The 16,802-nt window shown below is 48.6% G+C and overlaps 1 protein-coding gene across 2 annotated transcripts; it reads right to left on the reverse strand.

Moving 5' to 3' along the window:
• Positions 1-9,068: 9,068 nt before the first annotated feature.
• On the reverse strand, positions 9,069-14,066 carry HMGB3 (high mobility group box 3). Of its 2 annotated transcripts, none has more exons than XM_045805116.2 (5): positions 13,974-14,066; positions 11,549-11,703; positions 11,194-11,333; positions 10,536-10,710; positions 9,069-10,072 (listed from the first exon to the last, which is right to left on the reverse strand). In XM_045805116.2, exons 2-5 carry the CDS (start codon positions 11,696-11,698, stop codon positions 9,932-9,934), a joined length of 606 nt encoding a protein of 201 aa, XP_045661072.2. In that variant the 5' UTR covers positions 11,699-11,703; positions 13,974-14,066; the 3' UTR covers positions 9,069-9,931. The 2 variants fall into 2 exon arrangements, with proteins under 2 accessions (XP_045661072.2, XP_087715559.1); XM_087859433.1 differs by lacking the exon at positions 13,974-14,066 and adding an exon at positions 13,775-13,906.
• Between the last annotated feature and the right edge of the window lie 2,736 nt (positions 14,067-16,802).

Consider the following 16,802-nt stretch of genomic DNA (forward strand, 5'->3'; position numbering starts at 1 on the left):
GTTAGCTCATTGATGATTTTAAAGTGATCTTTTAACTTGAAACAAAAGCCAGAAAAAAGTGATCTTTCAAAATATTTTGTCCAGTATTTTCCACGGGAGGGTTGGTTCAAATTACCTAGTCTTAAAGATCAGAAATCAAAGCCCAGAACACATCCTTTTCCTTGTTCAAAAAATAAAACTTTTTTAGTACGGGATAATGAACATACAGTAAAGTGTATAAAGTCTTCTAATCTTAACTGTACACCTAGATGCATTTTCATTCACGTATGCACCCATATAGCCATCATTCAGATCAAGATCCAGAGTGTTTCTGACCCCCTCCAAAAGATTTCCTCATGACCCTTCTCAGTCAGTAGCCAACTTCCAGGAGTAACCACTACTATCCATTAGTTTTGCCTGTTTTGAGCTTCACGTACATGGAACCATTCGATATGTACTCTTTTTGTGTCTGGGTATTTTCATTCAACGCTGTGTCTGCAAGATTCACCCATGTCATTGCGTATACCTAGATCTCGTTACTTTTCGTTATTGCATGATATTCCACTGTATGAATATATCACAGTTGATTTTCTCTCTCTTCTGTCGAGGAGCACATGTGTTGTCTCTAGTTTCTGGCTGTTACAAATACTGCCATTACGAACGTCTTGTTCATGGCTTGTGGGTCTGGCACCATTTCTATCAGTATACATATGCAGGAGTGGAATTACTGCATTGTAGGGTATGCCAATGTCTCATGTTTTGTTTTTTTTTTTTTTACAATTAATACCTTTCCCAGTTTTATTTAAATAGAATTGGCAAACAGCCAATGGGGAAGTTGAAGGTGTGCAGCATAGGGACTTAACTTACATAATACTGTGAAATGGTGACCATAGTGAGTTTAGTTAATATCCGTCATCTTGCATAGATACCAAAAAAGGGGGGGAAAATGCTTTTTTCCTTGTGATGAGAACTCTTAGGGTCTACTCTGTTAACAACTTTCAAATCTAGCAAATGTTTAGTTTTAATAAATACTACCAAGCAGCGTTTTACAAAGGACCTACCAGTGTATGAGAGTCCCACTTGCTCTCTGGCCTCACCATTCGGTGTTGTCAGTCTTTTGTTATTTAGCCATTCCGGTGAGCTTGCAGGGGTGACCCAGTATAGTTTTAACTTGCATTTCCCTGTTGGCTAATGAACATCTTTTCATATGCTTATTGGCCAACCTGACTTTTTGTTTTTTAATTTCCCTTATAATCTGTTAGTGATTATTTCTGTCGTTAAGTTTCCTAGTTTTTCTTGGGTCAATATTGCTAGTTTATATTTTTCTGGCAAACCATCTTTTTCCCCCTCTACTTTTTCAAATTTATCATCATAGAGTTTTCGCAACAGCTTCATTGAGATATAATGCACATGCCATACAATTCAGCCATTTAGAGTGCAAGTTTGACGGTTTTTAGTATACGGAGTTGTGCAACCATGAGCACAATCTCATTTTAGAACATTTTAATTACCCCTCCCCCCAAAATCCATTAGCAATCATTCCCCATTTCCCCCCAATGCCGCATTCTCAGCCCCAAGACATTCAAATACCCATCCATGGGAGAACATAGTCTATGACATATATATATATATAAATTATTAAATTTATACTAATGTATGTATACATAAATAATCTATAACATATATATACACAATGAAATACAGTAGTCAAAATGAATGAACTAAAGCAACACAATGTGCATGACTCCTTGTGATGTGATTTTATGTGAAACAAATAAGCCTTAAAAGATGCATATAAAATAGTACCTTTTTATAAATTTAAATACAACTAAAATTCTCTGACGTGGCTCTCAATAATTTGCACCTCCTGCTATTCTCCTCCCTTTGAGTGAGGGCTGGGCCTAGTAACTTGTTTCTAATGAATCTAACTTGGCAAAGGTGATGGGATTTCACTTCTGAGATTAAGTTCCAAAGAAACTGTGACCCTCCCTGTTGCTCACACACACTCTCTCCCCAGCTCTTCTCATTTGCTGTGCCTGAATGAATCAAGCTTCCATGCTTCCATGTTGTAAGCTGCGCTATGGAGAAGCCCGTGTGACAACGGACTGACAACAGAGAAACTAACCAACAGGCTGTGAGAAACAAACCACTACTTAGAATCATGTGAGTGAGCTTGGAAGCTGTCCTCCTCCAGACAAGCCTTGAGGTGACTACTACCCTAGCCAAGACCTTGCACCAGAGGATCCAGCCAAGTGGTCTGGATTCCTGACCCAAAGAGCCATGAGATAATAAATGCTGTTATATTTTAAACCGCTCAAGTTTGGGGTAACTTGTTATGCAACAATACAAAACTAATATACCTCCCATTCAAGCAAACTGCTTGCGATTTCCCAGTCCACACTATGCTGCTGCTTTTCTCTGGGCTTTTGTGTGTGTGTGTGTGTGTGTGTACTATTCCCTCTTCCCATCCCTCTTCATTTAGCTAACTCTGCTCTAACTAACAGCTTAAGCATCCCCTCCTCCAGGAAGACTTCCCTAATCAGGCACTGCAAAAATTGCTCCTCCTCCTTACTCCCAGGACACCCTTGCTGACTTCTATCAGCACACTTACTGTATTTCAATCACCTGTTTAACTCTGCAGCAGTCTGCCATGATTTCCAGAGCCTCAGCGTCTCCTGGGACACTTGGTACTAGGATGCATTCCCCATGTGCAGGGTGAGTAATCACACAGATTTTGGGAGTCAGCGGACATCAGTTTGAATCCACCACTGACTCCCTGTGTAACCTCAGAGAAGTCACTTAGCCTCTCTAGAACCCAGACCCTCTTATTCCTGGAGTAGGGAGGGGGGTGAGAAGCACCACAAAGGGGAACTCATATTTGTGCTCTTCCTGCTTTCCAGGCACTGAGCTAGGTATTTGATGTTCCCACTACAATCCCATGTGGCCTCTTAGCCTCAGGATGATCTCCAATATCTAAATCAAGGTAGAAACTCTGGGGATTGTGCCACTCAATCAGTTGCTTTTATTTCATAAATTAAATATATGTGCAAGAGGGTTTCTTTTTTTTTTAAAGATTTTATTTATTTATTTGACAGAGACAGAGACAGCCAGCGAGAGAGGGAACACAAGCAGGGGGAGTGGGAGAGGAAGAAGCAGGCTCATAGCGGAGGAGCCTGATGTGGGGCTCGATCCCACAACGCCGGGATCACGCCCTGAGCCGAAGGCAGATGCTTAACTGCTGTGCCGCCCAGGCGCCCCAAGGGTTTCTTGATATAGAAGTTAAAAGCTGTTCCAGCACAAGAGGATTAAAAACATCATGGCTAGCCCAATATTTTTAAGTGACATATTTCAGCCTTCTGCTAATGTTTCATCGCTGAAATATCAGCCCTTTTTCATGTAAACCACTGAGGGTTTGGACAGAGGACAAAAGCATCATATGTTCTACACATCTTGCAATGAGAACTGTCAAATGTTGCAATCAACATTGCCACGGTATCACCGCTGACATGCTTCCAAAAGACTTTTAAAACAAAAACCCACCACAGGCCTGGAAGAAAATACACAGCCCAGGAAAATGTGCATCTCACATTTCCTCTGTGGATTGAAAAAACCAACTGTGGCCTGAAGCCAACAACAGGAAGGTTCTTTGAGCTTTTCCTCAAATGCTCCCAGTTTAGAAACAGATTTAGAAGTGTGAGTGTGGAAAGGGGGAAGCCCCCTTCTAGCCCAAGGGATTTAGTTTCCCTCCAGGGAAATTTCTAACTCTGACACTCTGGTAAGATCATACTATAGCAGACAGATCCTACCACGGTGTCTGCTGGAGATTTCCCTGGAGGAAAACTGATATAAAAAAAAAAAGCCTTGAAAAATGCAAATTCCAGACTAGTCCCAAAATGGAAAGATAGGCTGACAGCATGAATGGTCTGTGATTCCAAGTTACAAACTTTCCCTGGTGGGGAAATGTGAACTCGGACCTGTTACCTCTTCTGAATGCTGCTAAGCCTTGAGATGATTCCCTTTCAAACCTGCTTCTCTTCAGGGGCTCTGTCTTATTGAAAAACTCCACAACCCCTCCAGTGCCCCAAGTGAGAAAATAATAGACTCATTCTCAACTCCTCCTTCTTCCTCATGCCCCCACATCCAATCCATCAGAGAGTCCCAGCAATCCTAAATCTCTCCTGAATCCAACTCTCTTTTCTACCCCTGTTACCACCACTCTCGCACAAGCCTTCAGCATCTCATCTAGATAGACTCCCACAACTTCCCCCTATCCCATCTTCCCCAATAGCAAAGCAATGCTGTGTGTCCACAAACATATTTCATTTTCTCCCTGGGCACACAGAATGACCACATCTCCCAGCTGCCCTTGCAGTTCAGTTGGGAAACATGGAATGTGGGCGACAAGGATGGAATGCCACTTCCAGGCCTTATTGTAAAGCCTATTCTTCAGTGACATGGAGGTCATGGATTGAAAATGGTGGCACCACAAATGGAAGGAGCTGGGATCCCTGAGTCAAGATATGGAAGGCGGCCAGCCAAATATGTGATTGGAACTGTAATGTCAGTGAGATGTAAAACTTTTATTGTGTTAAGTCACAATATTAAGAATTGTGTTAATTGAGGGTTGCTTTCTGCCCTTCCCCTCCTCCCTTCCCCCCCCACTCTCGCACTCTCTCTCCCTCTAAAAAAAAAAAAAAGAATTGAGGGTTGCTCTTTGTAGCAGTTGACTTATCCTAACACCATGCTTCCACTCTTGCCCCTTCCCGTGTCGTCTTTTGTTCTCACAGATGCCAGTGTAATTTAACTACAAAACATATCTGAGCATATCACCATCTACCACTACCCAAACACCAACAGAAGAAAATTCTTAAATGCTTGCCGTTGACCTCAGGAAAGTTCAAAATCCTTAAGATGGCCTACAAGTTCTACCCCTGCTGAACTTTCCCCTGATCTGTACTTATTCATTCATTCATTCATCTATTTATTTATTCAGTGAATATATATTCAGCACTATGTATCTATAGCTATACTAGGTCTGGGGATGCAGTAGAGGCAAGAGAGAAAAGAGGACAATCATTTGGGAAGCTATCATATTTGCCCAGAAAAAAAGATAGTGAGGGCCTGAGCTATAGCGTGTCTCTAGGCTCTAACATTCCAGCTCTGATGGGACTTAACAGACAGATCCAACCATGGTGTCAGAGCAGGAGATTTCCCTGGAGGAATATTGATGAGCAAAAGCCTGAAAATGCAAGTTCCAGCCTAGCCCAAAGAGGGAATAGGAGAATTTGAAGATAGATATTTATTCACAATAGACAGCATTAATGAGAAGAGGGGTGGATCCAAGATATTTTAGGAAATACATTTGGCAGGATTTGGGAACTGACTGCCTAAGAAGAGTGAGAGAAGGCATCTGGGTAGAGTTCTAGATGGCAGACTGTGGTGAAGAATGGGGCTGGGGGGAGATGATGAGCTTATGCCAGTACCACACTGTTGATGATTATAGTTTTGTAGTTAGTTTTGAAACCAAGAAGTCTGAATCCTCCAGCTTTGTTCTTCTTTCCTAAGATTGTTCTGGCCATTCTGGGTCTCTTGAATCTCAATACGACATTTAGGATCACTTTGTCAATTTCTTTTTTTTTTTTAAGATTTTATTTATTCGACAGAGATAGAGACAGCCAGCGAGAGAGGGAACACAAGCAGGGGGAGTGGGAGAGGAAGAAGCAGGCTCATAGCGGAGGAGCCTGATGTGGGGCTCGATCCCACAACGCCGGGATCACGCCCTGAGCCAAAGACAGACGCTTAACCGCTGTGCCACCCAGGCGCCCCACACTTTGTCAATTTCTACAAAGAAGCCAGCTGGGATTCTGATAGCGATTACATTGAATTTATAGATCAATTCCAGGAGTATTGCTATGTGAACAATCCTGTCTTCCAACTTATCAACACGGGATGTTTTTCCATTTATTTAGGCTTTTAATGTCTTTCAACAATGTGTCCTATTTTTCCCCATACAGATTTTGCACTTCTTTGGTTAAACTTATTACTATTTTATTTTGATGCTATTGTAAATGGAATTGTTTAGTTTCATTTTCAAATTGTTCATTGCTAATATATAGAAATACATTTTTGTATACTGATCTTGTATCCTGCCATTTTAACTTCTCATTTATTTCTCCTAACAGTTTTATCTGAAATTCCTTAGGATTGGCCATACATAAAGTCATGTCATCTGCGAAGACATAGCTTTAGTCCTTCATGTTCAGTCTGGATGCTTTTGTTTTCTCTTGCCTAATTGCCCTGGCTAGAACTCTTAGTACAACGATAAATAGAAGCGGCACAACTGTGCATCCTTGTCCTGTTCCTGAACTGGGGGAGGGGGGTGTTCTGTCTTCCACTGAGTATATTAGCTGCGGGTTTTTCTAAGTGCTCTTTATCAGGTTGAGCAAGTTCCCGTCTATTCCCTGTTGTCTGAGTGTGTATTTTTTTCCAATCATGAAAGTGTGTTAGATTTTATCAAATACTTTTTATGTATCTATTGATGTAGGGTTTGGGTTTTTTAAATTTTATTGATATTGTATCCCAGTTTCTTTTTTAAGCTAAAATCTTAGCAGGAGGCTCAAGGTACAAAACAGGGTGAGGGATTGCTCTGGGTGAAGCAGGAAGAGAAGCCTGGGGCTGCCACGCTGGCCCCGCCAGCCATCCCCTCCCAAGTAGCCCTGGGTCCACAGGAAACTAAGCCAGAATCCAAAGAAGAAGAGCAAGTGGCCCCCACAGCTCTCATCTAAAACTCCTTGTTGGGCCTGGCTCTGTCAGCCAACTAGGCCCCGCCCCTCAGCCTCAGGAGGCCCGGGTTGGCGCGGCTGGCTGATTACAAGCACCCAGCCACTTTAGCAGCGGCGGATCATTAGCCCCCCACCCCCACCACTCTGGCTGAAGCGTTGATCTGGGGGCTTTGGAATCCTTCACACTTGCCCTTTTTGACGGTATCTCTCCATTAAACAGTTCAGACCTATGGTTACAGCAAAGCTTGTACTTCCAGAACCTTGATTATAATCAACCCAAAATACAGAGGTTCAGTATCTCAAACAGATTGCAGACAGCCCACTGATTACCTTTTGGGAAGACTGATTAAGAAACTTTATTACAGAAAATGAATGCATCCAATGTCCCCAAATACATTTGTGACAAGAACAGACACACAGGAGACACAGACAATAGTTGCTACATCACAGCCTTGTTCTTTCCAAAGGATAAAACATCATTAAAAAATGGGTGAGGGGGTTGGGAGAGAGGTGGTTAGAGAAAGCAGGTACTGACCTTTTCATTTAAAAAAAGTAACAGGTTGGCATTGCGAGATCACATACTGTGGGCTCAGTGACCAAGCTAAGCCGAAGCCTTAGGTGGTGACCCCATGCCACTTGTAGTCTCAGAGAAGCTACAGAGCATCATTCCATTAAGAGGAGCAACCTTGTGCTGGGGTGAAAATGTGGGCTGAGTGGCCTTAGCTGGAATCTCTTTAGAACTCTATGTCCACTTAGTCAAAGATCACTTAAGCAGCCCCCTGACTTGTTTAGCACAAAAGGCGGGGGCACAAAAGTGTTACAACCAGATAGACACCACTTAGCAAGTCCACTCTCCTTTGGGACTACAAGTTGAGCTTCCCTCCCATATTTGATGAGGCTGACCAGTTCCCAAATCTTAGCCTGGTACATCGTATGCTGGGCAGCCGCTGAAGGAAAGTGACAAGGGCACTGCTGAAGCAGAGAGGCAATCCTGGAACAAGTGCCTCTGGGCAAACCTCAGGACCAAGAGTTTTTAAATTAGTGGTCATTTTCTAGAAGAGCTTGAAAAACACATTAAGGACAACCAGTTCTGATGTGAAAAAAAATGGCTATGAATACCGATTAGAGATTGGGCCAGGGACCGAGACCGTGACATACCCATCCAGGACCTGACAGGGTGGGGAGGACACAGCCTGCAGACATGCAAGTTTCCAAACAGTGAACTTTAAGAAAAAGCTGCTTTCTCCTGAGTAAGGTCACTGAACACTCCCGAGTGCTTCACAGCCTCAAACACACACAGCAGAGAGTATTCATGCTGGGCAATACACTCACCCACAACAAAGTGTCCTCCATTACTGCCGACAGTTAAGATGGATCAGCCCTCGAAAGATTTTTAATGCCACCACGTGCCACTGTGGCCATCACATCATTCCCTCCCCAACTGGGACAAAATGTGACACCATCCACCAATGTGAAATAACCACTGACACACAAACCAAGCTTCTGGTTTAACAACATTTAACAATCATCTACATTTGCAGTCAATGAGCTCCAATTGTGGGCAGGCCATCCTACTTTTCATATGACGAATGTAATGCTTAGAAACAATCCATCCCGTCAGCTGGCCTGCAGTACAGGTGGCCCAAGACGGAGCCCTGCAACAGGGACACAAGCCATCTTCCTTGGGGTGTTTGGTTTCTTGAAGAGTAGGAAAACAGATGGATACCGCTCCCTACCCCACCACCCTTTCCCTCATCGGGGTCCAGGAGACAGAAGCGGCAGCTCAAGACACCTCCTCCACTGTTGAGCAGAACCAATGATATTCTGCTACGTGTACTGGGGGCAGGGACAATGAAAAAGGAAAAAGCAAGCCTGAATGTTTGATACACCATACCCTTAGGACATTTTTGCTGTTTAGCAGTGAATTTGGCCCCACAGCATGGCGGGGAGGGAGGGCAGTAGCAGGAGGCAAACAAAACAAAACAAAACAAAACAAAAACCTACATAGTAGTCAGCCTCAATCTTAACAGTTCACCTCTCCGCACCTCCAAAGGCTGCTAAACCTCGACCGGGTCAAGTTATCTTGGCTTCTACGTTCAGCAGTGTAGACTTCATCCTAATGCCACTCAGACACAAACATATCATGCAGCACCCTCGAGTAGCCTCTGCATCTCTCCCCTAAGTAAGCTGGCCACATTAAGAGAAGGTACCAGATGTGCAGTGAGGCTAGTCGCCAAATACAATGGAGTGGGTTGTTAGCTAAGACTGCTGTGAGTCAGAGACTTAGACTGTTATAATAGAGAACAGTTTTAAAAATGTAATACTGTTTATTTAACTTCAAAAACATTTCAGCATTCTAAACATACAAAAAAATAACAGAACGTCGCAAATTGTGTTTAGTACAGAAGGTTCTTGAACTTTCATTGATGCAGTGGCTCTTCACTTTGCTGACAATGAAGAGTTCTACGGTTTGTTTAAAAACAAACAGTTTAAAACTACCGCACTTAACTAAAAAGGATCCAAACACTTCTCATGCCAGCTGACCCCCCCCCTTTTCCACAGCTAAGAATGGCAGCAGAATGCTAGGTCACTATATACAGAAACAAGACAACCTGAAGCTAAATGGATGCCCACTGCAGTGTCCACAGGTCCAGCCTCACAGTGCACGCCCTGAGCTACAGCCCCTCCAAAAGGCATCTCCCCCACAGCCTCAACGCCAAGCAAGGAGCAGCAAGAGTTTGTCTCGGTTGTTTTGTTCTTTTTACAAACTATAGATATGTACAGTTGATAACTCAGGATTTCTAGCCGATAACCATATAGTTAACACCACCTTACAAATTAAAAAAAGAAAATGCCAGAAACATCTTTAAATGCCTTGTCACACCAACAGCAAAGTGCACAGAGTGAGGAGAACACGAGAGCCTTTTCATTTTAAAAATGTTTGGAAATATGTACAACTTTGATACAGTTTCAGGGTGCTCCGGACACCCATGGCCACTTCATGTAAACCACTGACAAGTTCTAGAGCACTTTGAGAAACTACAATATGACCATGACCCAATTGTGTAATTAAACCTAACGAGGGCAACAGACACGCCTCAAATAAGAGGGGTGTCAATGACGGCGCTCCCTACTCTAAGGTATTCACAAGGAGACAGATCAACAGTTTTTTATTCATCCTCCTCCTCCTCCTCCTCCTCCTCTTCTTCCTCCTCGTCTTCTTCATCTTCCTCTTCCACCTTTTTCCGGGCAACTTTAGCAGGACCCTTTGCGCCATCAAACTTCCCTTTAGACTTATAGTCAGCAACATCCTGGAAGGAATGGGGACACATTCCAAATGAATAGACAAGCTCCCCCCCAGCTGTTTTAGCACAGGGTAGAAACAAGCTGTCCCCACCTCAGAACTGAAAACAAGTGAGTAAAACAGGGCTGCTATTTGAAGTATTTGTTTCCAGATACAGACGAATTTGGTTCTCAGCCACCCGAACTTAAAAGTTAAGGGGTATTTAATAGGACTATCAAATTCTCTGCCCATGGCATCCCACATTATCAAACTTTTTAAGCCTGTCTGCGGTTGTCCCAAAGACAAAATTCTACCCGAGAAGCCTGAACACCAGCAGTTGTGGCTGATCTTGCAGGGAGATGGGCCCTTGCACACTACGCTCACTCCTCAGCCCAGCAAAGCAGCCTACACCCTCAACCCGCCCATACCCAGGGTGGCTGACTGCGCACCCATCCAGCCTAGTAGCCTGACAACACCCGGGCCCACCTCACCTTCTCATACTTCTCCTTCAGCTTCGCTGCCTTATTGTTGTAAGGTTGCTTTTCGCTGTCACTTAAGTTATTCCACATCTCACCCAGCTTCTTTGCCACATCTCCAATAGAGATACCAGGGTTTGTAGATTTGATCTTGGGGCGGAATTCTGAACAGAACAGGAAGAATCCAGACCTTCGGAGAGAGAATTGTATAAATTAGATGAGAGCCCACAAGAATGTGAGCTTAAGCCAAATCTCTTGTTCCTCACATACTTCCTACCACTCACTATGACTTCCTAAAGTGGAGAAATGTGTGATAGCATACACAATATTACAAAGTTGTAGGTTCTAGAATGTTTAAGATGCTTCAGAAATACATGGTACTTTCCCAGTCTCTCAGTTACTGGAAAAGGGGGAGAAACATACCTAAGGACCCTGACACCCAGAACTGGGGTGCCTCCCTCCCAACGGAAAGGCCAACAGGCAACCACCACAAGCACAAAGCTCACAAATACCTCAGCCTTAATGTCGGACTTCCCTGGCACAGTATCTTAAAGCTGTAAGTATAGAATGTGTTGCAGGGTATCTTGACATTTTTCAGTAACATGTCCTCGTAAAAATCCTTCAAGTAGAAGGAAAGCTCTTAACTGTTATCCTGAACCTTACAGTCACTTACGGTGGCCTTTTGGGGGCATTAGGGTCCTTCTTCTTCTTGCCTCCCTTAGCTGGTCCATAATCCTTCATTTCCCGATCATAGCGCACTTTATCTGCCTTTGCCATTTCATCAAATTTAGACTTCTCTTTCCCAGACATTGTCTGCAAAGAACAGGACCTGTTAAATTCCTCGGTGCAGTGAGCAGGACTTAAAACCCTTGTCCAGCTTTAAAAAATAAAAGCACACACACAATTCTAAAGGCAGGCAAGAGGAGCCTAAGAGGAAGAAAAGAGCCACCTGGGGCTACTCGGAAGGTGAGTAACCCTATGTATGAAATCCAACTAAGGCTGGCTTGAAGGACACAAAAGAAAAGTACCTTCCACCTCTCAGAGCACTTCTTGGAAAATTCTGCAAAATTGACAGGGACCTCTGGGTTTTTCTTCTTATGTTCCTCTCTGCACGTCTGCACAAAGAAGGCATAAGCAGACATCTTGCCCTTTGGTTTCTTGGGATCACCTTTAGCCATCCTGACTGTGATGGATGAAGGAAGAGAGACAAAGAAAAACAAATACAATGACTAGAACAGATCTACAAGATACACCAAAGGCAGGGCAAAATCCAAATTAAGGTCACCGTTAGGAAGCAGCCCCCCACCCAATGCCTGATGCCACTGGCAGCTGAAGGCGGAGTGGGGAGGAAATCAGCTTCACTGTCGCTTGTCATTTAACTTTTGACCAGCATGAAGCGCGCTGGTTTGCGAGTTACTTCTCCGAGAGCGAGAGCGATCAAGTTCTCCAAATGGAACCGACCCAAGTGGGGTGGCTCAGCGCTACATTCCCGATTCAGAGCTACTACATTTTGGAAACTACAACCACAAAGTGGGAAGGGCGCGGGGAGGACACATTTGTAGGGGTGCAGGCGGATGACAGAAGCTTGAGACCAATGACTTAAGGCTAGCTGTCAACTGTTTAACTGCTCCGTTACAGACAAAAATACTGTCACCGATGCTAAACACAAGATCAAAGCGGGAGAACTGTAAATAGGGAACATTTAAAATTTCACTATTGCTGATGCATTTTGGCTTATAAAAATGGCTTTTACAAGAAAGGTGATCTGGCAAGTGAGCAGCTATCCCTGTACTATTAGTTCAAATCTGTCACTTTGTCATTATCTAAAGGGGGGAGGGGATGCCAAAAGGGCTAGTCTTGCTCATCAGTAAAGCGGAACGCATGTCCAGCCAGGAATACTTTCTCCAAAGTTTCCAAATAAAAATGCAGCTGTGGCGTGTCATCGTCCCTGTCCCACCCCCCAGCTTCCCGCCATCTTTTCCTTTTCCCACACCCAAGGTCATCATGTAAAACTAAAGCGCTCCTCTTTGCAGGGACCGACTAAGGGGCTGCGTTAGGGCCCCGCAGTGGCTGCGCGGGTGGGGCGGGACGGGGCGAGGGAAGCCCGGGGCTGGCAGCGGGCAGCCGGGCCGGGCCCCGTGCTGGGTCACCCGGACACCCATAATTCACCTTCCATTTTGTCAAAAGCTTCCTGATGAAAGAAACTGCCCCTGAAATCCCCCGCTGCCACCCCCGGGGGGCGCGCGGGGCTGGGGGCGGCGGTGGCAGCGACGCGCTGGGGGCGCGGAGCCGGGGCGACAGCGGCAGCGGCGACGGTGGCGCCCGCCGTGCCTCCGAGCCCCGCTCGCTAAAATGGCTGATCCGCGCGCGGCCGGCGCAGGCGGCGGCGGCAGCGAACAAAGCGGTCCGGGCCCCGCCGCCGCCGCCGCCGCCGCCGCCGCCCGCTCGCCGGCCCCCACCCCGCCCCGCCCCGCCCGGGCCGCCCGGGGGCGCGGGGCGGCGGGGGCCGCGGGCCGGACCCCCCCGCCGGCGCGGGGCGCACTCCTCGGGATAACAAAGGCGCCCGTGCAGCCATGACGCTCGGCCGCGCCGGGGCCCGCGGCGGCGCCCCCGGCCCTCCACGCCGCCAGCCCCCGGCTGCGGGCGCCGGGGCCGAGGCCAGAGCCCGCCCGGGAGCCCCGCCCGCCCGTCCTCCCCACGCCGGAGCCCAGCACCGCGCCAGCCATGTTAGCGGCGGTCGCAGCAGTGGCGGCGGCGGCAGCCGGCGGGCAGGCGACGAGCGGGGGGCGGCCGGCCCGCGCACCCCCCGGGGCCGCCGGGCGCTCCCGCGACGGCCATGTTAATGCAGAAGCAGCAGTGCAGCCCGCGGGCCCGCGAGGCGCCCGGCCGAGCCTGGGAGCGAAGTTTGCCCGCGCCGCAGCCCCCGGCGGGCACCGGCCGCCCGCCCCTCGCCGAGTCCGTCCCGGGCCAGGAAGCACCCGGCCCCCTTCCCAGTGCCGCCGCCCCGCGCCGGGACGCGCGCCGCTGGAGCCCGCAGCCCGCAGCCCGCAGTCGCCCCTGAGCTCGCGCCGCCGCCGCCGCAGCCGCCGCCGCCGCCGCCGCAGCTGCCCCAACATCTGGCCTCTGGGGGCCTCGGCCCCTCGGCCGCTGCCCTGGGGGGGCGGGGGGAGGGCGGCGGCCGAGGGCGGCTCCCCAAAGGGGGCTCAGCCCCGACTGCGGGGAGCTGAGGATGAAGCACTGAAAAGTTGAAACACCTGAATTGCTTCTTCCTTCCCGGCCACCTAGCAAGAGGGAAGAAGGGGCGGGAAGGGCGCGGAGACGACAGGCAGGGGGAGGCGGCGGCGGGGCGCGCTCGCGGCGGCGCGGGCCGGAAAGTTGTGCGGGCGCTGCGGCGGCGGCGGCGGCGGCGGCGGCAGAGGCGGCAGCGGCAGGCGCGGGCGGTGCGAAACGTACCTGTATTGTTCGCTAGTCTGGGCAGCGCAGGGCACGACGCGCGGCTCAGCGCTCCCCAGCCTCGCGCTAGCTGCCTCCACGAGAGCCGCCTGATTGGCCAGCGGGCTCCGCCGTTTAAAACAGCCTCCTCGCCCGGCCATTGGCCGCGGGCCTCATGCATATTAAACAGGCGCGGGCGCCCATTGGGCGCGGCCGCTGGGATCATTCATTCAAACAGAACAACCCGCCGGCGCTGGCTGCCGAGGCAAAACAGAGGGATAATAATATTCTCGCTTTCCCACACAACCCCCCCGCCTCAAACCGAGCTAGGATCTCAAAGGACTTTGGAGAGGTGGCCCCGCCATTCCCGGCGGCCTCGGCCTCTGGCGTGGGAAGACGAGGTCGAGCCCAGCTGCGCTGCCCTCTGCTCCCGCCGCGTCACGGCCTGGGCGCCCTGGCCCCGGCCCCTGGTCCCCAGGCAGCCCCTCAGACCCGGAAAACCTCCGGGGACCGACCAGCGAGGGTCGACGGTCCTCCACCTCTACCCAGCTCCCGCACAGCTCCGCGGCAGGGGCCCGGCCTCAGCTCGCTGGCTCCTCATTGCGGGTGGAAGGCAGCAGTTCGCTCGCCGAGACCTCGGGGTTTTGGCGCTTGGGCCCTGCTGCCCCGCCCGAAGGGGTCCTAACTGTGCTCCTGCGGATCGCGTTCGGCTAGGCTCTGTGCACTAATTGCCAGAAATTCTATTTGTGCCTGCATTTGCGGAAAGGGCGAGCTAGGCGGGCTACAGAAGGAAAACGGAGTTTGGCAAAAAGCAGAGAAATTGTGAGACATTGTAGTTTTGTGGGCAGGGAGTCCCCCCCTCTTAACTGCCTCACTTCAGGCCCGCATTCTGTGTTCTCCTGACACACACTCTGGTGAAGAATAAAAGTTCCTGTTATGAATGAATGGGCTTTGACTTGGCCTTGGCTGCTGATATGGCCTTGGGCAAGTCACTTCTTGGGGGGGGGCAGTTAAGGCAATGGTTTTCAAAATGTAGAAGGAGGTAGTGTCTCCTCTAAGGGATGGTTGGAAGGGCCCCATGACTGGGTGTCCTTGCTGGAATTTTATAAGGGAAGGAGATGGACAGGGATGCTAAATGTTCTGCATTGCACAGGACAGTCACACACAAGGAAGTAATTTCCCACTCCAAACACCTAGTATCAGCCTTGTTGGAAAATATGAGGGCCCTTCCCTCTTTGAGGTACCACAAGCTTCCCGGAAAGAATGGAAGAAAAAGGAAGGATGAGAAAAGTGGGCACATTTTAAGGACTGAAATTTGGAGAAAATAATGGAAGAGGAGTCATGAGGTTTTTCTATAGGAAATTCCCTTTCTAAAGCACTTTAAGGGCTGAGATATCCAGCTATTTATAATTCCCATATTTAGAAAGGAGACCCATCAGATGAGTTTTCCAAATGCTGTTTCCAGAAACTGTGACTGAGTTTGAAGTGTGCAAGGGAACTGACCTCACAAGGCACCTTCCTCCCTACCCCACCCAGCTCTTGCCAACTCCTCTGAGCCTCCTGGGAAGGCCTGAACCCCTCCAGCTTGCACTATTAGGTTTCCATCACTAAGGATCCAACTGAGACTGAAAGGCGAGGTAGTTCTGCTTTGCCAAGAGCTGACAAGTATGGAGTCACTTCCCTAGGTCCCCAATTTAAAGACTCTCAGGAATGCAAACATCTTAAGGCCACCTGGTCCAATCCTCTGCCCTGTTGGAGCTAGCTGAGTGGTTGCCTACCTTCTGCTTGCGCACCTCCACTCATAGGGAGCTCACCACCTCCCTTTTGGGCTGTCTTTTCCATCTCAGGTAATCTCTGAGCCTTGGGGTCACCATCCTGCACACAGTACAGTTCCTTACCCTTCAGGATTTCATGGCAGGCCAGGTCTCTTCTCCAGGCAAACAGCTCCAGCTTCTTCCACAATGAGGTTCTCAGGGTCTCCCCTGTCTCTGCCCTTCCCAGAGGGGAGCAGGATCTCCACATGTGATCTGACCAGTATCTCCCCTCTGCCAGAGTGACCTAGACTCTCAATGTCATCAGGCCTTTCTAGGCCCAAGATGTGAGTTGGGGTCTCAGGTGGGACAGGGGTCTCCTTCTGGTCCATCCACTGCCTGGTGTCCTGGCCACATTGGGAAGCTGCACTTAGCAGCTGGCAGTCACCAAGGGGGGGACAGGGTGTCAACCTTCAGAGCCCACAAGGCACTACTTGGGGGGACCCTGAGTGGATGGTGAGGTTCACATTTACAAGCAAAGGCAACTCACAAGCAGCACATGTATACACACTCATACCCAGGCACACTGAGGGCATTTCCAAAGACAGCAGCTTGCAGGCCAAACCAGGGAAATAAGAGCATCCCCCATCTGGAAGAGACTGTACAGTAAGTGATGTCCAGATACCACCGTCAAGACCCATTCTTCCCCACCCCCTGCCACAGCCCAGCCCATTGGCCTCCAACTGCTGCATACATACTTCGAATGACGAAAGGTTTGCTCCTATTCTTCAAAGGAAGACTTTCCATCTCAGCTCCTGAGAAAGCTCCTCCTTCCATCAAACGGAAGCACCTGTCCTGAAGCTGAAACCTGTGGTCACTGTCATCAGAACTTCACAGAACATGACTATGACATGGCTGAGTGAGTCAGAGATCTAAAGATGGTTGCCATGGTTCCCTGCTCTTCCCCCCACCCCTCAACAAATGCACATATCACCCCAATTTTCCATGTCCTCTTCAGCTCCATCTCCCCAATTCCTCCATCTGTCCCTCACAAGCCTTGGTTGGGAGGCTCCTCATGGTCTTTCTCCTCAGTACTGCT

The sequence above is a fragment of the Ursus americanus genome, chromosome X (genome assembly GCF_024610735.1).
Source record: "Ursus americanus isolate L20-20 chromosome X, mUrsAme1.1.p, whole genome shotgun sequence".
NCBI classification, from domain to species: domain Eukaryota; kingdom Metazoa; phylum Chordata; class Mammalia; order Carnivora; family Ursidae; genus Ursus; species Ursus americanus.

Excerpts from the sequence above, each read along its gene's own strand:
- HMGB3 (XM_045805116.2), bottom strand. The coding sequence starts at position 11,698 with ATGGCTAAAGGTGATCCCAAGAAACCAAAGGGCAAGATGTCTGCTTAT. Across the intron at positions 11,334-11,548 it reads AGTGCTCTGAGAGGTGGAAG|ACAATGTCTGGGAAAGAGAA; the intron begins GTACTTTTCTTT and ends TGTTCTTTGCAG. Across the intron at positions 10,711-11,193 it reads AATGCCCCCAAAAGGCCACC|GTCTGGATTCTTCCTGTTCT; the intron begins GTAAGTGACTGT and ends CTCTCTCCGAAG.